We start from the raw sequence: 24257 nt of genomic DNA, 5'->3' as shown, positions 1-24257 counted from the left end.
GAGCTCACCAAGGCCAGCTGGACTGCGACTGAAAAAGCATGGGATAAAACCGGACTCTCTGAATATGGCGGACAATGAGGGCTGCTGAGAAGCCAAGGACAATGCCACTGGGTTTTGATCCTACTTCATGTTCTGGCTTTGTGGGAGCCTAGCCAGTTTGGATGTCCACCTTCCTAGACCAGGATGGAGCAGGGAGGACTTTGGACTTTCCACAGGGCAGGGAACCCTGACTGCCCTTCAGACTGGAGAGGGAGGGGGAGAGGAGTGGGGGAGGGGCGAGGAGAGGGAAGAGGGGGAGGGAAAAGGGAGACGAGGAGGGAAATGGGAGGCGGGGAGGAGGCGGAAAATTTTTTTTCAATAAAAAATTATATTAAAAATAAATAAATAATAATTTAAAAAAAGTATGTGCAAGGTTTTCTTTTGGGACATTTGAGCAAACCCTCTCTAGGGAAGAGAAACTGATATCTGGGTAGAGCTTACGTAGCTGTGTGGCCACCCCCTCACCTCTCCTCCCCCACTCCTGCCCAGTTCCCAGGATGGTAGGCAGCATATTGATTCTCATCAGGTTCTGACGTTTGGTACTTAGAGTATCAGAGCACCTGCCTGTGGTCTTGGAACTATACCACCCTCAGGTCAGAAAGAAAACCCTTCCCACCTTGGGATGGCTAACTGTGACAGTCAACTTCAAATTTAAAATCACCGTGGCAACACATCTCTGGGTATGTCTATGAGAGAGTTTAACTAAGGAGTGGAGAGCCACGCTGAATGTGGTATCACAAGGCAGGAGTCCCAGACTGAAGTGAAAACACAACGCTCATTGATGCAACGACATCCATCGCCTTCTGGTTCCTCACTGTAGAGGCAACATGGCTAGCTGTCTCACACACTGTTGCCATGAAGGAAGTTTCTAGCGGGCTAGCTCACAATTCCAGTTCCTTCTAGAAGGCCCACCCTTCCCACGGTATTACAAGAGGAAACAGGAGATGACCTCCCCACCCCAATGGAGGTGAGAGCCAGAACGCAAGGACATGCTGAGGGCCATCTGGGGCTCTCTGTGTATCCACCATCACTAGCCACTATGAATCAAGGAGGGCCAGAAGTTTCCATTGAGAAACCACAGAAAGTAATGTGTCTAAAGCCTGGTCAGCAACTGAGTCAAAGAGAAAACAGCTTCTGAGGGAACTGGTCCCAGCGTAGCCACTTCACCCGACAGAGAAAGCCTCAGAGCAAAGTGCTGGTATTGAGGTCTCTCCTGTCTAGTTTCCTGTGGTCTCACACACAGCCGGTAGCTGATCTTGAAGGTTTTCTCCTCTTTTTAGTAAGCATCTACTTCAAACATCGGAATAATGCTATTGACAAAAATGCCAGACTTGGAAATGGAGGTAAGAGAGATGTTTAGTGACAATGAGGACCTTCTAGAGTTAGATCACACTCCTCTTGAACACAGGCAGTTTTTAGAAACCACCGTAATAACTGATGTGAATTTATCCACCATGCATTTGGATGTAAGAAATGTCTCAAGTGTTTATCTACAAGATCAGCATGCAGGGACCTTGCCCACCTGTGAGTTACATATGTTGTATTAGTCATAATTCAGATGTGCTTTGCCATTTTGACAGGCTGCCATTGTGAACTCAGATATACTTAAGAGACTGCAAGCATCCTGCATGCCAGCCCAGAGGCAACTCAGTGCAGGGGTTGAGGCCTTTGGATCCAAGAAGGCAAACATTGCTGCCTAGATATTTGTTTTTCGGGAGTTTCCGCAGAGGCCCAGGGATGCACTCATGAAGACACAGGCCGTTATGTGGAAGATGTAGCTGAGGGGTTGCACATTAGCTTAGTATACTTGGGGCTATGGCTTCAGTCCTCAGCACTGCAACAGAAAGGGGGGGACGGAGGGAAGAAAGGAGAAAGGGGTGGGTCAGCTAAGGAACGAAAAAGACTCCAGCTTTTAGACCAGCTCCCTGAAGCAGGTTCCCTACCCAGGGAGATGCATCTACTCCACAAATCTGTTCTCAGCTCTCTCTCCTCGGGGAACCAGCTCCCTTGTTCCACTCTCGAGTCTCCGGGTTCTGAGGGTGCTTTTCTGATTCATCTTTCACCTTTGGCCCCCGCAACAAAGAAACTGAAAGTTTGGGGCCAGGAAGCCTAAAAGTTCGACTTCCCCCGGGCTGGAGGCTAGGAGAGGGAGGTAAGTAAACATGGCGGGAAGAACGCAGTGCTTTCTCCATAAACCTCCTTGCCATACTGACCCGGAAGCAGTCAGTGTTGGGAGCAGATGCCAAAACACTTTGGAAAGAGAATTCCTCCCCCACTTTTTGAAGGCGAAAGTGTGAGTGTTGAGCAAAGGGCAGGCCGCAGAAAGGGAAACAGGGTGGAATGGCGCAGTAAGAGGAGAGGAAGTGTGCTCCAGAACTCCTTGGACTGCGGAATAGCTTCGTCCCCAGAGAGATGATCTGTATGGGCCACTGAGCTTCCGACGTTCTCCACAACCTCATGCATGGAAAGAAAAGCTTGGTGGCCTCACAACTCTCTTCCTAGCCAGGGCCTCCGCTGCTCTTCTTCCCAGCATTCCTCCTGCACCTGCTTCCTTCCGTCTCACCTCTGACCTCATGTTTAGACTCTTGGCTTCACTCCTGAGTTCATCTTGCCTTTCCCTGCTCCCTCACATAGGAATCAAATGCTGGTCTTCTCTTTCCTTGTACCGAAGACCCAGGTCCTTCCAGCTAACCCTGACTGGCACCAAAATGCACATAGTAGATAAATGTACATGTTGTCTCAGGAGCCCAGTCAGGGCATCTCGATGCCAGCTCCGGACCATCTGGATCTGACATGACAGTTTAGTTTGCTGGAACTTTCTGTGGTCTCACTTCATCCTTCCCCTTCCCAGGAACTTTGGGCGACTGGCCATTCAGCAATTACAATGTCTCCTTGCTCCGATGAGGGAGAGAGCAGAAGTCACTTAACTGTCTGTCTCAGTCCAAGTATGATGTACTCATCACAAACGGTACTGCTTGCCCCTAAGGCTGATAGCACCCTCTAGTGATGGACTAACTGGAGGCAAGAACACTTATAACAGTGAATTACTAATATTGTCCTTATTTTTGTATTTAGCCTATGTGTTCTATTTATATTCATAATTTAACTTTGCATAAATCCACAGAAGAAAGCATGATTATCAACATCATTTACCATTTTACAGATAAAAAAAAAACAGACACAGAGAGGTAAAGCCACTTGTCTATCTCATAGCTCATCAGAAGCACAGTCAGGTTCCAGGGACAAAAGACAGCTGCCCCTCACTGCTAAAGCCCTCCATTCCTCCTCCAGAGGAATTGGTTCTGGGCAAGATGTACTACAGGCCTGCAGGTGGTGGTGTGGGCCTCCTTCCTCATCCTACGCTGAGCAGGTGAGATGCCACGTCCACAGCAGTGACTGCCGTGTAGTGACAAAATGCCTCTGCATTGGCTTTCGCCTGCTGAAGGATTGGGGTTAGAGCTTCCTGGAGCGAAGCCCCAGGTGGTCCCCTGGCAATCAGTGGTCAAGATAGGACCTGATGCCTTAGGCAGATCTCGTATCTGGAAATGGCCTTGAGAGCGAGCCCTCCTGGCACCCTGCACGATCTTTCTCTGTATTTCTTATCTTTCCTGTTTTCAGCTGACCGCTCACCAAGAAATCAAAGTATGTCCTTGGCTCGGCCCCACCGTTCTTTAAGCAGTCCTTGAGGAACTGAAGCATGCCCCACGCCACATGAGCCTTAGAAACTTTATTAATAATAAAACAGAAGAATAAAAGACTATATAGACAAAAGCTAGACCCAGGACTCTGAGAACTAGTCCCCCACGGTAGAATATGGTTAGTGGTGTGAGACAGAATTCTAAGAGACAAAACTAAAAGTCCTTGCCAACACCTTGAGCACGTAGAAGGAGTTCTATTTTGATTATGCTTAGCCTTGATTTATGTCTGGAACCCTGAATGGGGTGATGCAGTGAGCCTGCCAAGTTCTTTGATCTGTTTTGTACATAAACTGAAGCTTTGCAGAAGTAAAATTGCAGCAGATTTTCACTACCAGTGTGTCTGTCTGTCATTCCCTTGCGTCGTATCCTGGCTATCCTATCCTTCACCCTGTTCTCCCGTGGATAGTGGTCTCCAAGAGGGACGGTCCGCGGCAGGTGGCGCTCGGAACAGGGACGTGAAGGATAGGTAAGCTTTTCCCCCTTCTCTTTTTCTTTCCAATAGTCAGGAACGACTCTCACCAGGACGCTGCAGGTCCGCCGGTAAAGGATCACCGGTTAAGTGTGAGTAATCTAAGTATAAGGGAACCATGGGGCAACATATGACTAAGAGCGATAAAATGATGGTAATTATGCTGCGGCGACAGTTAGCCAAAGCAGGATTTCAGGTCGCAGAAGACGACATGGTAACTTTTACCAAGTTCCTGAAAAAGGTCAGCCCTTGGTTCACGGAGGAAGGGACCTTATCGCTAGATGAATGGAAGCGTGTGGGTAAGGAAATGAGGCGCTATGTGCGTGAGAATGGGGAAAAAACTTTACCTACCTATGCTTATCAAATATGGTTTCAGATCCGAGAACTGCTGTCGGAAATTTCCCCCTTTGAAGGCTTGTGTCGTGACACTGCCTCTGAAACGGGAGCTGCTTCTCCTATCTATAGTGAAGTTGGGGAAGAGGAGGGGGACGTGGAAGAAAAGAGACCATTAAAACCTTCTGCTCCCCCCTTCGCCTCATCTCATCAGCCCTTAGCAAGGAATGATCTTGATGGCGACTGGGGTCTGGATGATCAGCAGGAGGAAACAGAATGGGAGGATGATTTTAGAGACCACACTGATCCTCCAGTAAGGGCAGCAATTGGGAATATCACAAAAGGAAAACCTGTTCCAAAGCCACGCAGCCGCCCCCTACCTCCTGTAGGTTTTCAGGGAGCGCTGGCTGAGGCACGTAAAACAGGTGATACTTCCTTGGGGATATTTCCTGTTACAGAAATTGGAGATAACGATGAGCCCATATGGGAGCCTATGCCCCTTAAAACTCTTAAAGAATTGCAAAGTGCTGTTAAAAGTCTGGGGCCTTCTGCCCCCTATACCTTACAGGTTTTGGATATGGTCGCAAGCCTTTGGCTCACTCCTCATGACTGGATGCAAACTGCCAAAGCCACATTAAGTCCAGGAGATTACATTCTCTGGCGTACTGAATATGAAGATAAATGTAAAGATTCTATAGTTCAATCTATAAAGAAGAGAGGCCCTAAGCCAACAATGTCCATGTTGATGGGCACAGATGACTATGCTCTTCCCCAAGATCAGGTAAAAATCCCACGTGATATATTGACAATAATAACTGGTAATGCCGTTTTGGCATGGCGCAAGCTCCCACCTCCCGGAACCAAGGGTGGAGCATTGGCTAGCATTAGGCAAAAGAATGAAGAATCCTATCAGGACTTTATTTCCAGGTTAGAGGAGGCAGTCACCAGAATGCTGCCTCCTTCGGAAGGAACAGATATGCTATTGAAACAATTAGCATGGGAAAATGCCAATGCTCTTTGTCAAGATCTTATTCGACCTCTAAGACAGACAGGGACATTAAATGATTTTATTAAAGCATGTATGGATGCCTCACCAGCGGTCGTTCAAGGAATGGCCTATGCAGCTGCAATGAAAGGACAGAGATTTAGCGCCTATGTAAAAAAGACATATGGAGGGGGTGCAAAAGGCATCACCACTCCTACTTGTTATAATTGTGGAAAACCTGGGCACATTCAAAGGGATTGCAAGAAATCCAAAAGCTCAGGACGAAAAAGTTTACCGGGCATATGTCCTCGGTGCAAAAAGGGAAAACATTGGAGTAATGAGTGTAACTCAAAATATCATAAAGATGGTTCACCTCTCACTAAAGAAGGAGAGGAAGAACCTAAAGAGTCAAAAAACTAGAACAGGGGTGTTCTCCTAACCCGACACCCAAGGGAGAAGAAGGTTCTCCGTCCCAGGGCATGTTAAACCCTGAGGCATCAGAATTCACTATTCATGATTTGCCTAGAGCTACTCCAGGAAGTGCTGGACTAGATCTAGCAAGCTCAGAGGACTTGCTCCTCTCCAAATGGGATGGAGTGGCCTTAGTTCCTACTAAGGTTTCTGGGACACTCCTCCCTCAGACAGTGGGACTAATCATAGGGCGAAGCTCTAACTACCAGAAGAACTTTGAGGTTCTTCCAGGAATAATTGATGCAGATACCCAAAATGACATTAAAGTGATGCTTCGGCCCTTGGCTGAAACTATACAAATACACAAAGGACAACGTATAGCACAGTTATTGCTATTACCATACATTAATTTACCCAATAAAATATTAAAAGAACAAAGAGGTGAAGGGCAGTTTGGATCTACTGAAGGGATCTTCTGGGTTAAGGAACTCAATGAGAGACCATTTAAAACTATTAAAATAAATGGTAAAAAGATAAGGGGTCTCATGGATACTGGGGCTGACAGGACATGTATTTCTAGCAGGGACTGGCCAAACTCTTGGCCGATACATAAGACGGGATCATCTTTGCTTGGATTGGGATCAGCCTCAGGAGTTATGCAAAGTTCCATGATTCTTAAGTGGGAAGATGAAGGAAAAACAGGACATATCCAACCATATGTTTTACCCTCCTTACCATTCACACTCTGGGGGAGAGATTTGCTGGATTCCATGAATGTTAAACTGGTTACTTCAGATAACCTTAATGAGCAGTATTTTACATAGGGGCCACTGCGGAAAAATTATATGCAGATAAAATAGAATGGCTGACTCAAGAGCCGGTTTGGGTGAGTCAGTGGCCCCTAACAGAAGAAAAAATACAGGCTCTTGAGCAGCTGGTGCAAGAACAACTAAACAAGGGTCATATAGTAGAATCCAACAGTCCCTGGAATACTCCTGTATTTGTTATAAAGAAAAAGTCGGGAAAATGGAGATTGTTACAGGATCTCCGAGCCGTAAATGCAGTCATGAAGGATATGGGGCCCTTGCAACCTGGGCTTCCATCACCAGTAGCCATACCTCAAGAATGGAAGATTATTATTATAGATTTGCAGGATTGCTTTTTTACCATTTCCTTGCATCCTGAAGATAGTGAACGTTTTGCCTTTAGTGTACCTTCAGTGAATTTTAGGCAGCCTTTTAAAAGATATCAATGGGTCACCTTGCCTCAAGGGATGAAGAATTCTCCAACATTGTGTCAGAAATTCGTAGCTCAGGCCCTGCAGGAGGTCAGGCAGGAATTTAAGGAAGCCTATATAATGCATTACATGGATGATATCCTTCTGGCTCATCCAGAACAAAGGACAGTTGAAAAAATTTTAACACAAGCCATTTATAAATTAACCCAGTATGGACTTGTTATTGCCCCTGATAAAGTTCAGCGTGACAGACCATTGAGCTACTTAGGACAAACTATAGGCACTAATTATATTAGTTCACAAAAATTGTCAATTCGAAGAGATAAATTGAAAACATTAAATGATTTTCAAAGGCTGTTAGGAGATATCAATTGGCTAAGACCTTATTTAAAAATTACCACTGGGACTTTAAGCCCTCTTTATTCTATACTTCATGGGGACGCAAATCCTAAGTCGCCTAGGCAATTAACCCAAGAAGCATTAAATGCATTACATATTGTTGAGGAAGCCATTGCCTGTGCCAGGGTTCACCAAATAAATTATCAAGATAGATGGGGCCTGCTGGTGTTTCCAACCGCTTATACTCCCACTGCCTGTTTGTGGCAACACGGAGTATTGGAATGGTTACATTTACCACATACTCAGGCAAAAATGTTGGCTGACTTTCCTTATTTGTGCTCCCTTTTAATTATAAAAGGTAGAATTAGATCTAGAGAACTATTTGGACGAGAGCCACATTTTATAATAACTCCTTATAAGAAGGCTCAAGTAGACTTATTATTACAAAATAATGAAGATTGGATTTTGGCTTTACAAAATTATACAGGTCAGATAGAATATCACTACCCCAAACATCCTCTCATAGAATTTGCTAAGACCGTGGAAATTGTGTTTCCTATCTGGTATTCATCAGAACCTCTAGATCAAGCGATATTAATCTTCACAGATGGTTCTTCCACTGGAAGGGCTGCAGTTTATACATATCATCATGGCTCATACTGGGAAGAAGGAGAGCAGACTTCTGCCCAGCAGACTGAAATAAGAGCAGTAATTTTAGCCTTCATGACATTTCAGCAGCCTTTTAATTTATACACAGATTCTAAATATGTAGTTAATTTGTTTCCAGCATTGGAAACTGCCCTTTTGTCAGGGAAATCACCTATATTACCTTTGTTACAAAGATTACAAATGCTTGTACACCAAAGGAAAGAGAAGTTTTTCATAGGCCACATACGTGGTCATTCAGGTCTTCCAGGCCCTCTAGCACAGGGAAATACTATGGCTGATTTATTAACTCGGTCTCAAGGTGTCTTTTCAATGCAAGAAGCACAAGAGAGTCATGCCTTACATCATCAGAATGCAAAGGCTTTGAAACAAATGTTTCATATTACCAGAGAACAAGCTAGGCAAATAGTAAAGCAATGCCAGCATTGCCCAGTTGCCTACCATCCCTTAAAAATGGGAGTGAACCCTAGAGGTTTAAAGGCTAATGTTATTTGGCAAATGGATGTGACTCATGTTCCATCCTTTGGAAAATTGTGTTATGTCCATGTGGTCATAGACACTTATTCTCATTTCATACATGCTTCAGCCCGAACAGGGGAAGCTGTAAAAGATGTGATTCAGCATCTTATTCAGAGTTTTCAAGTAATGGGTATTCCCTCACAGATCAAGACAGATAATGGGCCAGCATATACTGCCAAAGCATTTGAGCAGTTTTGTATGCAGTGGCATATTCAACATGTCACAGGAATCCCTTACAATCCACAAGGACAAGGGATTATTGAAAGGGCCCATCAAACCTTGAAGATGCAAATACAGAGGCTACAGCAAGCCAACAAGTATTATACTCCTCATCATGTGTTGTCACACAGTTTATTTACATTAAATCATTTAAATATAAATGATCAACAAAATAGTGCTGCAATAAGGCACTGGAACAAGGATAGAAGACAATCTCCATTGCCACTAGTAATGTGGAAAGATCTCCTTTCCGGCCTCTGGAAGGGGCCGGATGTTCTAATCACCTCGGGACGAGGGTATGCTTGTGTGTTTCCACAGAATGCCGACTCCCCCATCTGGATCCCAGATCGCCTCATCCGACCTGCTGTTGCAAAGCAGAAGAAGGAAAAGACGGTGGCGGAAGCAGAAAAAGCAGCTCCAGCAGCAAATGAAGAAAATGAAACTAAGCCGGCCCACGGCAGAAATAACATGGACGAAGATTCGTCATCTGACACGAGAAGCGAAACAGCTGCTCACTGAACAAGGAAAATCCCTGACAGCGTCTATGTATTTCCTCGCCTTTTTGGCCATTATCTCTGCTCCCCAAAGGGTGGAGGGAGTTTCCTACTGGGCGTATGTCCCGAATCCCCCTATCTTGCAACCCGTGGGGTGGTTAGATCCTGAGCCTTTGAAAGTGTTAACCAATGATTCAGTGAGAATGGGTGGTGCTCAGGATTCTGACGCACGAACTGGTTTGTCCTCTCTTATAACCTTTGAGGGAAGGGCAGACTCGCTTCCGATCTGCATTTCGCTTCAAGGGAGAGTGCCTTCGGGTTGCCTGAGTACACGCTACAGTACTTTTCTCACTGACGGGCCAGACAAAGAGAATGCAGGTAGGAGATGGATGTGGGAGATTCAGATGCAGACCTTGGGAAATCCTAATTATCATGACAACTTTACGAAAGTTCATGATCTACCTATAGATCCCTGTATAGGAAAATATAGAGACAAGAATCAATTTTGGGACTCTTCTTTGTCTAAGTTTCCTACATGGCTAGCTTGTGGCTTTTCGGATTCTGCGATGTGGGTTAGGCCTGTTGATTATGATTATGAGATATGGGACTATTCAAATTCTAATTCAGGGGTTAAAAGGAGCAATGGCAAAGGACTTTATGAAGATTACATTGATACCCATAAAGACAAGTACCACAATTATGCGTGGACTGGATTAGGAGAGCCACTTAGGCGATGGTTTTCTCCAGGATTTGTAGAACCCTACTGGTTTGCAAAACATGAAAATAAGACAAGGAAACATACTGATCTTTTTAGACTGGTTGCTGCAGCCAATATGTTTCTGGAAAAGAAGCCCAATCATACAAAATCTGAACCTGTCGGACTGAAAGCCTGTATAGCATATCCTAATGCATTGCTGTTAGCTCAGGCAACTTTTGTGAATATTTCTCAGGAAGGGAAGTCGTATAAAATAGTTTGTCATTCCTGTAAATTGACCAATTGTATAACATCGGCAGAACAAAAAGAGTTAGGTACTATGATCATTGTTAGACGCCCTCCTTTTGTGATGTTGCCTGTAGATTTGGGGAATGATCCCTGGTATGATAATTCTGCTATGCAGGTTTTAAACACTCTAAATGAGTTGATTAGGCCAAAGCGATTTGTAGCAGTATTAATTTTGGGAATTACAACATTAATTTCTATATTAACCACCTTTGCTATGGCTACTACAGCCCTGGTGCAGGAAATTCATACTGCCCATTATGTGAATGCTTTGAATAAAAATATTACTTCAGCATTATTAGAACAAGAAGCTATAGATAAGAAGTTGGAAGCAAAATTAAATGTGCTAGAGGAAGTAGTGCTCGTTCTTGGTCAGGACATTGCTAATTTAAAAACAACTCTATCAACACGTTGTCACGATGATTTTAAATCAATCTGTGTCACACCACTACCTTATAACACTTCACAGCCATGGGATAAAGTTAAGGCTCACCTACAGGGATTGTGGCGGGATAACGATATTACTCATGATCTAGCCGCATTACAAAAGGATATTTCTGCTATGAGTCAATCTCATTTACAATTAGGGGGACTGCAAGATTTGGCTTCGCAATTGGAACGTGGACTTAAGAGCCTTAATCCCTTAGATTGGGTGCAGTACTTTGTATTCATTGGAGTAATTATACTCTTGATAGTATTGGTCATCTTTTTATTCCCCTGTCTCTTAAAGTGCTTATTTTCTTCATTACAGGCAGTGAAACAGGAGGTGTTCGAGCTTCATTTTAAAAATAAAAAAGGGAGACCTGCCACGTCCACAGCAGTGACTGCCGTGTAGTGACAAAATGCCTCTGCGCTGGCTTTCGCCTGCTGAAGGATTGGGGTTAGAGCTTCCTGGAGCGAAGCCCCAGGTGGTCCCCTGGCAATCAGTGGTCAAGATAGGACCTGATGCCTTAGGCAGATCTCGTATCTGGAAATGGCCTTGAGAGCGAGCCCTCCTGGCACCCTGCATGATCTTTCTCTGTATTTCTTATCTTTCCTGTTTTCAGCTGACTGCTCACCAAGAAATCAAAGTATGTCCTTGGCTCGGCCCCACCGTTCTTTAAGCAGTCCTTGAGGAACTGAAGCATGCCCCACGCCACATGAGCCTTAGAAACTTTATTAATAATAAAACAGAAGAATAAAAGACTATATAGACAAAAGCTAGACCCAGGACTCTGAGAACTAGTCCCCCACGGTAGAATATGGTTAGTGGTGTGAGACAGAATTCTAAGAGACAAAACTAAAAGTCCTTGCCAACACCTTGAGCACGTAGAAGGAGTTCTATTTTGATTATGCTTAGCCTTGATTTATGTCTGGAACCCTGAATGGGGTGATGCAGTGAGCCTGCCAAGTTCTTTGATCTGTTTTGTACATAAACTGAAGCTTTGCAGAAGTAAAATTGCAGCAGATTTTCACTACCAGTGTGTCTGTCTGTCATTCCCTTGCGTCGTATCCTGGCTATCCTATCCTTCACCCTGGTCCCCCGTGGGTGGTGGTCTCCGAGAGGGACGGTCCGCGGCAGTGAGACTTCTGATCAGTACTTCTGACTGTGGAACCACTGCTCCAAGGATCTTCCCTTGCGTTCTCTAAGCTGCATGTTCAATGGCGTGATTAATGTACTCCATGTAAAGATCAGGGTAGCAGAGTCTCGGAGTGAGATTGACTCTTTCAAGAAGACGTCTGAGAGTCTCGGCATTGCTGGCTTCAGAGTGGGAGTCACAGAGGCAACACACTGTGCTATGGGGCCTGCTTCTGTTCCGTCTTTCTCCTCGCCTAAGATGGCGTCGGGGAAACTGCTGCGTTGCATTGTGTACCACTGAGACGGGAAAACAGGCTGTCCGTTAAACTAGCTGCCCTGTTTATAATAAGATGCACCAAGTTGAGAGATGTTAAAATGAGAATCATGAAATATCATTGCATACATATTATTTGGGGAGTCCCTTTATAAAGAGCTTAAATCAGTCAGGTGGTGGTGGCACATGCTTTTAGTGTCAGTACTGGGCAGGCGGGTCTCTGAGTTCAAGGTCAGCCTGGTGTGGGGTTCCAGGACAGCCAGGGAAACACAGAGAAACCCTGTCTCAAGAAAACAAAAACAAACGAAAAAGAGCTTAAACCAAGAATCTACACATAGCAATAGCTCAACCAGCGTTAAATATAAAGATGAAGTGTTCAAAGATCTCATACTTCAGGTTCGATCTTGAGAGAAGGCTGTATTCAGGCGGAATTCGTTTTCTTGAGGCAGAGCAAAGAAGTCAAGATTGACTCAACGAGCTGGTTATGAGGAGACTGGGAGTGGAGAAGATTGGAAGGGGGTGTGAATGCACCATTCATGCCCGAGGGAAGGCCGACAGGTCTGCTCGCTGTCTAGGGCAAGATGAGAGATCTAGAACCCCTGCATGTTGGAAACCTAGTAGGTAAAGTCTGGGTGAGAAAAGTCATTGAAAACAAAGATTTGAGCTGGTAGCATAAGGAAGGTGTGAACTGGCAGCATGACCTCAGGGGACATGGTGCTCACTGTCTGAGTAAGATAGAGTGTCTGTGTCATCAATGGTTTTGGTATGATGGGGAGGTGGTACCAACAGAAAAGAAAGAGAGAGGCTGCCATGGCAACTCCATCCCCAGAGAAGCTAGAGAGCCAACATGCCCTGGCTTCCTTCTTGCCCACTTCTAGCATCCCTTCTCATCTGTATTTGATGCTACAGTTTCTAATATTATTATTGGTGAGGACCTGCTGTCCAGAGGGAGGAGCTAAGATCCCAGCCTTTCACAGTGAGTGGAGTCCATCAGTCAGAGGAAGAAGGACATGACAGGGGACAGCAAGGTGGAGTACTCCACCTTTCTATTAAATGAAGACGGTGCCAGCGGTAGCCCTAGCTGAGTTGAGGGTTCGTACTGCAGAAGACAGCCTCCTGTCTCAGAAACTAGAGCCCAGCCTTGGCCTTTGGGGCAGCAGACTTGCTGTGGATGGGTGTAGAGGGAAGAGAAGACCAGGCTCAACTGTTGCACAGCTGTATTGAAAGGGGCAGTCATGGTAACAAGGCTGGCCGCAAAGCCTGTGGCTTCTGCTTTTTTTTAACATCTTACCAGGAGATTTCACAGTTAGGAAGGCTCAGTGCGGAAATCAGAAAGCCATCTACACTTTCTGTTGGCTGGCCCCACAGCTGACCGGGTTCAGGTACCATAAACTGATACACATCATGTGCGACACAGACCCGGCTCTCTCCATCTCTCTCCCACCCTCCTCCCTCTCTCTCCTCCTCCCTTCCTCTGTCTCTTTCTCCTATAACAGAAAGGCACAGAATTCACGAAGAAAGCGTTAGTTTTGGGGAAATCAAGATTTTCATTCAGAGCCTTTGGTGTCTGTAGCAGGTGAATCTTTTTCAGAATAAGAGCAAATACATAACTCACAGTGGGCAAAACCACTTCAAAACAAAATGACTAGACTCAAACCCTATCTCAGGAAACGCCAGAAAGTTTGTTTTCTCTACAAACAATTGCCATCAGGTTTACACAGTAAGAGTCATGATTCTCAAGCCTTAGGTTGGCTTTGACGTGTGAAGGTCAGAAAATGGCAGCTTCCTCTCCCTTGAAGCTTCTGACTAACTGGGCAGTTTTCAGACCCTCTGTGCAAGACACTCTGTGATGGTCAAAGACAGACTTTGACTACAAGCACCTTGTTTCAGTCAAGGCTAAGCGGCCCTTGTTTGCTCTTCGATAGGCTGACATCCATGGTTTGATCGATTTCTTTGGGCTTTAACCAAAGACGTGCACATGGCACACGCCCTGGGCAGGCTGCCTTCTTTAGTGCGGTAACAGGACTCTACTTCGTGGGTTTCTTTTTGCAGGATGTTTCTTGACCTGAAACACTAGTGTTCTGGCCTGGAGTTTACTGTGTCACTCAGTTCTGCCTCATGCTTACAGCAATCCTCCTGCTTCTGCCTCCTAAGTACTGGGATTTTAAGTGTGAGTCACTATGCCCAACTAATCGTTGGACTTCCTGGGAGTCCATCCTATTTTTGTCTCTCTGCCCACCACTCCAGTGATGTATGTACTTACTGGAAAACCCCACAAAAGGTTTGGGGGGGGGTAAATTAAAATTCAGGTGAAGTGCTGGAGTAGTAGCTCAGAGGTTGAGAGTACTTGCCACTTTTGCAGAAGACCCTGGTTCATCCTCAGCACCCACACAGTACCTGACAACCATCCCTAACTCCAGCTCCCAGGGATCTGACGTTCTCTTTTGACCTCCATGGTCACTTGACATGCACATGGTGCACTTACACACATGCACGCAAAACATCCATACCCATAAAATAAAAATAAATAAACCTTAAAATTCAGTGAATTTACCCCCTTCTCAACAACTCTCTTGTCTCAGTGGCTTTATGACTGTTATAGTTTCCACCTTAAATGTTGTCCAGAGGCCCAGTTATCAAGGCCTTGGCCCCTGACCTGCTGGGTTGCTGGGGCTTGTGGGAGGTCTTCAGGTCAAGGGGGGGGGGGGATTATGTCCTTGAAGGTAATAGTGGAACCCTGGCTCCTTCCCCATCTCTTTCTTTGCTTCCTGACTCTGCGGTGGGAAGCTACTCTGCATGCTCCCACCGGAACACACTCCCTCATTATAATGGGGCCAATTGATCACAGACTGGAACCACCAAAACCATGAGCTCAAACGAACATTTTCTCATTATAAATTGGTCACCTCAGGTGTCTGTTACCGGGACAGGAGGCTAGCTGACATGTGAGCCCTCTTAGATGTCTTTGGTCCCCCCACGTGTCTGGCTGCTCTCTCACAAAATCTCAAACTATCCCAAAAGAGAGTGATTGAAAGCAACCATTTATTTCGCTCTTGGGTTTGTGGGCTATAAGGACAGAAGGACTTGGCTAAGTGGCTTACCTCTGATCTATATGTCATCAGCTGGATAGGTGGGGGAGGAGGGTCATTTTCACTCACACTGTCTGGACCCTGTACTTGATCTCTTTACCTCCACTGCGTCTCATTGTTCAGAGTCTCTCCTGGGAGTCTGGGTTTCTCACAGTTCATTCTTTCAGGCTAGTCTTACACGGAGGTGGGGTTCTCAGAGTCGGGGTAGATGGGATGAGGCAAACTGTGTACTGTCATTGTAACTGGCACAGTGTAACGTCCATATTCTAGTGCTCAGAGTAGGTATGATGATCCAGGTAAGAAGACAGATGAAAATAGAACCATGTATGCAAACACAGATGATCTGCGCACCTATGCAATCCGTCACTGAGTCTTATCCGTGCAACCTTGGAAAAATTGTTAAAACTCACTTTAGTGGGGCAAAAGGGACAGTTCAGTGGTTAAGGACTCTTGCTGCTCTCCGAGAGACCAGAGTTCAGTTTCCAGCACCCACAGGGAATGTCTCACAGCAGTTTGAGGGTGTCTGGTGCCTCTCTCCAGCTTCCTTGAGCTTCTGTGATTGCATACACACACATGCACCCACACGCAGACACCTATGCATGATTATTAATAAATTGATAAAAACAAATCTTTAAGGTTCATTTAGATGTTACTGATACTTTGTTCCAGTTTATATTTCTAAGTGTCTTTTCTCTTCCTGATGTTACTTTCCTATAGATAAGCCAGGACACCCGGGAAGACGCCATCTGACTCATTAGCCGCTTTCAGTTTCTTCCTCGCTGCCCATCCAGCTTTGAACAGAAAGACTGTCAGTCAAGCGGGCACGCAGCTTCTGTCTTGGTGATTCCAAGATGCCTTGAGACAACTATACAAAAGCTTGTGGCTGATTGCCCAGACTCCTGAAAGTACAGCCCAAGGCAAGACTGTTTGAGACAGGTTTGTATCCGGCTTTTGTAGCCACAAACCTCAACAAACCGTTTCCACCTTGGCCAGAGAGGGAGCGGTACCCACAGTAGGAGGGCCAATGGCAAAGTAGTGATAGAGGCAAGACGGTGCAAGACGGTGATGGGGATAGAGAGGACTGACTGGGGACAGGAACAAGGCTGATGGAACAGAGACGACTAATATTGATGCTAGAGGGGAGACTATGGTGGCCAAACACACGCTTGGAGGAACTGCGCAGGAAGTGACCTGGATGTTTCCTCTCTGAGGACTGGCTCTCACGTGTCAGAAGGTGCTATGGAAGCCAACAAGGGAGAAGAGCACCCAACAGGTCTCACCCAACCGGAAAGCCTATGACCAACCTGGCACGACGCCCCTAAGAGCGCGACACTGGCACCTTAAACCCTGAGGGTAACCAGAACTCACCAGACTGGACTTAGGGGCTCTCTCCAGAGCAGGGAATTCGTGTTTGGTTGTGACCCTAGACATCTACCAATTCCTGGTGAGGCCACAAATCCTAAAGAAGAACCTACAAATTCCACCTTGCTGAACTAGTATAATTTCTAACGGCGTCATGAATACAAACAAGGATAGTTCTCCCCCTACATCAAAAATGTTCTGTCTACACCAGACAAAGACCATTATAAAAATCCACAACTCGTCGAAATGTAGCAAACACTAACTGTGGGGTATTCAAGCCCAGGTGTATGTATGTATATATATATACATATATATGTATATATATATTCATAATAACCCTTATATTTCCCACTTCAGGAACATTCCCGAAGAGAAGGTGGGGAAACTGCTAGCGTCAGAGAACCAGGCTGTCTGCCGCAAGACAGTGTCTTCTAGACATGAGAGAGAAGCTCCACTAGTGAAATCTTACCCGTATGGTCACCTAGACAAAATGAGCAATGACAACACCAGTTGACATGTCAACATGGATGAGGGAAATCTCGCAAGGCCCCAGTCCTGGATGAAGATCTATAGGCAATTAAAGGCAGCTGAGAGCGAGAGAGAGAATTGGTCTTCCCTGGGATGAGCCAGTCCCTGGTGGTTAGCTCCCCATATGCACAGACGTATGAACAACACTAAACGCACTCAACGGATTGTATGTATACATGTAAAGAACCATTACTAGGTAACAGTTGTATGTATACATGTAAAGAACCATTACTAGGTAACAGTTGTGTGTGTGCATGTGTGTGTGTGTGTGTTGTGTGTATGGTTTATTTTAAAATGTCACAAATAAAACAGCCGATCATAAAGACAGCTTTAGGTTCTCAAGCATGGGTTCTCAGATCATCTTTTCTGCCCACAAAGTACAAGCAGACGTTAAGGAAGAAATGAAGCCTCCGAGATGAAACCTGTCCTCTGTAGGAGGGGGTAGGAGCAGCCTCCCCCTCCCCCTGCCCAGGCCTCTCTCTCTCTGCACACTTCCCCTGCTTTGCCAGCTACCACAGCCAGGTGGTCGGACAGCTGCTCAGCCCTCTTCCTCTGCTTCTTCTAGCTCTGCATGTCTAGAGACCCGTCACGCTTCCTGCGCTAATCAGAGACCTCTTAGAGTCCAGCCAGCTCCCTGCACATGGTGCCTGACTATTTGGTCCAGAGATTTAAGGCAAAGCCTCTGTTTAGGTTTGACCCTGAGCCCCAGCTGCAGCCTGGATTCTGGGGGCATCTCCCTAAGCACGAATGGGAAGCGGCTCACGTTACTAAAACGTGACTTGGAGTCTCATTGATTAGAGTTTCCCATACATAGCTCTGCAGAAAGAACTGGGGTGAATAAGGATGGGGTGACTGGAGGAGGGCAACTTCTCCACCCCTGTAGCCTCACCACCCTGCAGATATTATTGACACATTGTAGAAATTCCCCTTTGGTTTCTATCTCACAATTGGAAACTAGAAAAAACCCTACATATTATTTATTTAGACAATACGACCTGTGCATGTAAATAGGACACTGTCTTCTTAGTGTGCATGTGTTCATGTGTTTGTGCATGCTCCTTCGTATGCAGGTGCATGTATGTTCATGCAGGTACATCCTCCATTCCTCCATTGTCATTTCTCAGATGTTGCCAATCTTTTGTTCTTGCTTTGTTTGCTTGTTTTTTGAGACCAGGTCTCTCTCTATAGCCCTGACTGACCTGGGACACCTTATATAGACCAGGCTGGCCTTGAACTCACAGAGATCTGCTTACCTCCCTAGGGCTGAAATTAAAGACGCGAGACAACCATGCCCAACGCTTTCTTAATAACTTCATCTCTTTTGTAGGAAAATGCTAAAATATCAAGAAAGTTATACTTCCAAGATAAAATTGGGTTTGAAGCAGGAAAAGCCAAGATCCATCTATTGAAGGATTTGAGGAATTCCTTCCATGTGTGTGTGTGTGTGTGTGTGTGTGTGTGTGTGTGTGTGTATGGTGTTCCTGTGTGTGCATGTTTGTGTGGAGGCCAGAGGATAATCGCAGGTGTTATACTTCAGGTACTGGTCATCTGTTTTATTTTTGTTTTATCTATTTTTGCAAGATGGGATTCATCACCTAGCACTTGTCAGGTAGGACAGGCCATCTCCAGGGCCACATGTCTCCTCCCCAAGACTGGGATTACAATGAACCTGTCACCACACTGGCTTTTTCGTGTTTTCTGGAGGTGGAGCTTTCTTCCTTCTCGTACAACATCTGCTTTACCGACTATGTCACATCTCCAATCCCTTCTCTACCATTTTAATGAAATGACTGACGTCTAGGGGGTCTGTGTTTTTTACATAGTACAGTTTTAAAGGAGAGAGAGAGACAGGATCTCACTAAACAGTCCAGATTGGCCTGAAACTTGAGATTCTCCTGCCTCAGCATCCTAAGACGAGGATTGCCTACAAAAAAGGTAAAGTCTTAAGGGTTTCTGATCCAATGTGGGCCAGAAGCGAGGGAGTCTCTGAGTGAACCGAGGAGCATTGACGTGGCAGCTGTGATTCTGGGACAAGAGTCTCTGTGAGCCGGAGAAGCGCGCGGCACCGCGGTGTGAAAGTGGGTTACCTGGTGAGACTGTGAAAGTCTTTTTGTCTTTGCTTCAGTTTGTATCACTCACAATCACCTCAGCCAAGGGCGAGTGAAACAGAGCTCTAACCATTTTAGGTAGGAAATGGAAAATTTCAACAAGCTAACAGAAATAAGTCAAGATCAGGGTTCAGGGAGGGCAGGGACTTCTCTCACCTTCTCTCACTTCTCCTCCCTTTACTATATCTGAATCTCCTCACTCAAAAAGGAAAGACAAGCACCCAAGCCCTCCCGGCCTTCCTCTCTCTGCTTCAGAACCAGGAGGTGGATGTATCCTCCATCTGGTTCCAACTTGTGAAACCCCCCAGGGAGACGATGATTGACGTCGGTAGCCGGCTCTCTGCCTCGCTGCCTTGGCAGCCGAGCTACCAGGAAAATGACGGGCAGCAGCAGCAGAGAAACAAGTGGACGAAACGAGCTGAAACCGGGAATGTGGGGGACAGGCTGGGCGAAGATGACATTAATGCAACCTAGTTTCAGAGGCCTGTCACAGGCTCGGAGGGCCGGGAAGCACTGCTCAGGGGCTAGGAAGGAGAATGCAAGGGTCAGACTAGATTTGAATATTGGTTTCACTACTGAGTGGTTGTGTGACTGCGTAAATGATTGCTATGTTAGAGGCCTCAGTTTCCCCAAGCAAGATCAATACCTAGTTTATAAGGCTCGTTAGTAATACTAAAATATTCTGCATCGTGTTTGCTAACTACTGGCCAATACTTCCAGCCACTTAAAAAGGTGCTTTGAAATGAACTTTCACTACCTTTGTGGTTAGAACTAATGCTTTGTTTTGTTTTGTTTTGTTTTTTAAACATTCATGTCAGTTAACCAGTGTGCTTCTCCCGTAAACACATCAAGTATCTCAACCGCACACATCTCAGTGGGAGGAAGACCGTGGAGTGGCCACACTTGTTCTGGTCCACAAGATCTTAGCTCTGAAAGAATGTCATCAGAAATGGCCCAAGAGCTGCCAGACTGAGGCAGCTGGGAGCTGGTGACAGCTGTGTTCAGAGAGCACAGCGCCCGTCTAATGACCTCCAGACCACAACCGTGACCGTGGTATCGCTCTCATTCGTTACCGGTACCCCACCCAGAGATGGGGGCGCTCAAGGAGGGGTTTGCTTCTCTCTCTGAACCTTACAGTTGAAATCCATTGTCTCTTTCCAAGGCTTATCAGACAAGGACTGGAACACGTCCTTTATCTTAGAGAATATTCTTGAAGACAGAAGCTTTGCACGCTCGTTTTCTTTTCCCAAAGAATTGTTGAATTAAGCCGAGCTGGTGGCACCTGCCTTCAATCCCAGCACTCGGGAGGCAGAGGCAGGTGGATCTCTGAGTTCCAGGACAGCCAGGGCTACACAGAGAAATCCTGTCTCAAAAACCAAAGCAACAACAACAAAAGGATTGTCTTAATGTATTCAATTATTTTATATGTATCTCTGTATGCTTGTGAGAGTTATGTGTAGGACATGTGTGCAGGGACCCTCAGAGGTCAGGAACCTTCAGAACCCCCGGAACTAAAGTCACTGGTGGTTGTGGGCCTCCTGATACGGACGATGTGAGCTGAAGAGCGTAGTTATGAGCATTGACTGCTCTTAACTGCTGCGCCATCTCTCCAGCCCCATGAGCTTGTTTTTTGTTTTATCTGCAGTTTTAGAGCCGCCCCCATCTTCAAGATGAGTGATGCTCTGGTGATCTAAATGGAATCCAGAACAAGAAAAAAGTTTGTGGGTAAATATTGCTTCCTTTTTAATTCACAGAATAAACTTTAATGTTTTGTATAAAAATCCAATTTTTATAACATCTCTCTTTTTATTCCTTTTTTGGGTTAGCATATAAAATATAATGAATTTGGCCACTGAGTCTTCATGCATATATATGAAGTCTTCATATATATATAAATATTGTGCTTTGTTCTTGTTTATGTTTGACATATTTCAAGGTATTGATGCAAGGTAGATTTCTTTTTTATTTTTTTCCAACGATGGTTACATAGTATCTTAGAGTTTTTATTGCTGTGAAGAAACACCATGACCTTGGCCCCTCCTAAAGAAAACATTTCACTGTGGTGACTCACTTACAGTTTCAAGGTTCAGTCCATTATGACCATGAAGGAGAGCATGGTGGCATGCAGGCAGACGTGGTGCTGGAGCTGAGAGTGCTCCATCTTGACCAGAAGGCGGCAGGAAGTCAACTGACTCTCACACTGAGGGAAGCTTGAGTAAAAGAGATCTCAAAGCCCGCCCCCACAGTGACACACTTCCTCCAACAAGGCCACACCTCCTAACAGTGCCACTCTGTTTGGGGGCCATTTTCTTTCAAACAACACACACACACACACACATATACATATACATATATATATATACACACATGCATACACACACGTACACACACGCATGCACACACACACACATCAAGCTCTAGTTATAAAAGTATACAAATAAATTTTATTCAACAGATACTGATTGTATCCCAATAAATTATTCAGATCTGGGTCACCGTCCAAAATTTGGACCTCCAAAGATGAAAGTCTTTTTGGATAACCTGTTGTGCTTCAATGCAATGTTAAAAAATCGGGGAAGGATGCAGTGTTAAATCCCTGTCTGGAATCTGTTTCATTACTAACTAATGCTACACCTTGGATGGAGGGCTCACTTTTAGTAGCTGCTATAGCCTAGCAGAGCAGTTCTAGAACCCATGTACGTTATCTGATGTTATTGTTTTAATATTAATTATCTTACGGGCATGGCTGATGAGAAGAAAGAACAGGTAGACATAGAGTAATCGAAATAACTGGCTGGCTTAACTTGGGTTCATAAACGAAAGCCAGTAGGCAGCCGTTGACTCACTCCTCGGCTATGGGACTCACATCACTCTACGGATGTTTGTGACGAACTTACATTTGAGTCTGCCCTGGAGAAAGCTGGCCCGGTGCATCTGTTCCCTGGGGGCTGAAGGCTGCAAAATGTGTGTGTGCACGTGCGTGTGTGTGTGTGTGTGTGTGTGTGTGTAAGAGAGAGTGGGGAAGAACATGGAAAGGAGGGATCGGCACACTCCATGGGAAGCTAATCCTAAGGGGATGAAGGGTATGAGTTGCACAAAACATACCTCATGTGTTTTATTGTTTCTCCTAAACTTAGGCCCCACATACACGAGGCAGCTCAAGCTCCTGCCCTCAGCCTCTGTGATGCAAGGAAAGCAATGCTAGGGCCTAGTCTGGAAGCAAACCTGTGCCCATCGGGGGCCCAGGCTGACGGTGGGTCACGGGGAGCATTAGAAGAGCAGAAGGAAAAAGCGAGTTCCGAAAGCTGCCCCCACTCTGCTTCCACGTGAACCCCACATTTCTAAGAGCTTCCCACATTATGCAGCTTACGCACAGCGCCATAATAGAGTCCTTTTCTGCTTGCGTACAGGCCTCCAACACGTTTCCCAGCCAATGTCTTTATTTATCTCCCAGTAAAGGGAAGACACTGGCGTTTGGTGTCAGAAGTGGAATTTGAACACACTGCTGGTTCAGAAGAGCGTGGTCTTGCCACTAGACCATGCTAACTGCCTCAGGGAAAAATTAAAACATGTATTTTTCACAAACTCACTCGGCATCTTCATCACAGACCCGCGAATCGAAGGGAAAATCAAACAGAAAAGGATCGGCCATAACAGGATGTGCTGAGCTCGGAGGAGCTCTCGGGTTATCTTCCACGCCGACATCTGTTCCCAGTCTGCCTGTTTACAAGTCAGGAAATGAAGCAAAAGGGAAGACGCTGAACAAGGGAACTTGAGACTTTTCTCTGAGCGGTGTGGTTTGCTCAAATTTTATCATCAGCAACAGAGACGTGCTAAGGTTTTAGATAAGACAATCCTGTAGTGACAGAAGTGTAGTCCTGGGCGCCAGCCACCGGGAAGGCAGCCACCCCCTTCGAGCTGGCTCTAAGGCAGCGACTCCCAACCTTCCTAAGGCTGCCACCCTCTAACACAGGCCCTCCTGTGGTGGTGACCCCAACCATAAAATTATTGTGGTTGCTACTCCATAACTGTAGTTTTGCTACTGTTATGAATCACAATGTAAATGTCTGATATGTGACCCCGTGAAAGGGTCTTTTGACCCCCAAAGAAGTCATGACCCATAGGCTGAGAGCCATTGCTCTAAGGGCTCCTGAGTGAACCTGTTGGTTTATAGCTCTACCAAGCTGCTTAAAGGGGGAAATGCCTGGCTGAAATCCCAGCTTGACTGTGTCTTTCCACTGAGCTCTCCGGGGAAGCCGAGACATCTGGAGGACCAACAGTCAAGCGTTCATTTGCTGAACTTGTCAGAAGTTATTCTAGACTTCTCCGAGGCCTCTCTTGGCCTTGACACTAATGCCTTAAATATTTCAAAAAGCCCCCTTCCCCAGTCTCAGTTGGCACTACCAGAATGTTCCACCAAAATCAAACTTGACCTTTTCATGGTCACACAGATAGTGATTCAAAAGAAAACCTAGGGCCGGAAAGATGGCTTAGTATGTAAAGTATTGTTTTGAAAGCATCAAGACCCGAGCTCCACCGCCAGAATTCAGGCGTGGTCAGAGGTGAAGACCAGACACAGCAGCTTCACCAGAGTGATACTAGCAGCAAGATTCTCAGCAGCAAACCCAGCCGCTCTGGGTGACAGGTGAGACAGTGGGCACAACCCAGGTAAGCACTCTCCAGAGGCTTAGCTGGAAAGAAGAGAAAAATTATCAAGATAGAAGCACAGAGGGGTGGGAAGGCTGGGACGATGGCTCAGGCAAGGGCTTGCCACCTAAGCATGAAGACCCTACGTCAACTCCTGGTGTTCCTCATCTTTTTATAAAAAGCCACGGGGGCAGAGGGACTGGAGAGATGGCTCAGCAGTGAAGGGTATTGGCTACTACTCTCCCAGAGGACCCAGTTTCAATTCCCAGCACCCATGTGGTA

General features: G+C 45.8%; 1 protein-coding gene across 1 annotated transcript; it reads left to right on the top strand.

Annotated features, from left to right (window-relative positions):
- The first annotated feature begins 3428 nt into the window (after positions 1–3428).
- Positions 3429–19802, top strand: LOC126514809 (endogenous retrovirus group K member 25 Env polyprotein-like). Its single transcript, XM_050163967.1, has 4 exons — positions 3429–4203; positions 9234–11175; positions 12017–12157; positions 19584–19802. The coding sequence occupies exons 2-4, from the start codon at positions 9235–9237 to the stop codon at positions 19800–19802; spliced, it is 2301 nt and encodes a 766-aa protein (XP_050019924.1). The 5' UTR covers positions 3429–4203; position 9234.
- Positions 19803–24257: the final 4455 nt, after the last annotated feature.

Source organism: Alexandromys fortis, unplaced genomic scaffold (assembly GCF_014885135.2).
Source record: "Alexandromys fortis isolate MF-2015 unplaced genomic scaffold, M_Fortis_MF-2015_v1.1 scaffold_18, whole genome shotgun sequence".
Lineage (NCBI taxonomy): Eukaryota > Metazoa > Chordata > Mammalia > Rodentia > Cricetidae > Alexandromys > Alexandromys fortis.
The sequence above is the reverse complement of the archived record's forward strand: the minus strand, read 5'-3'. Positions and strand labels throughout refer to the sequence as shown.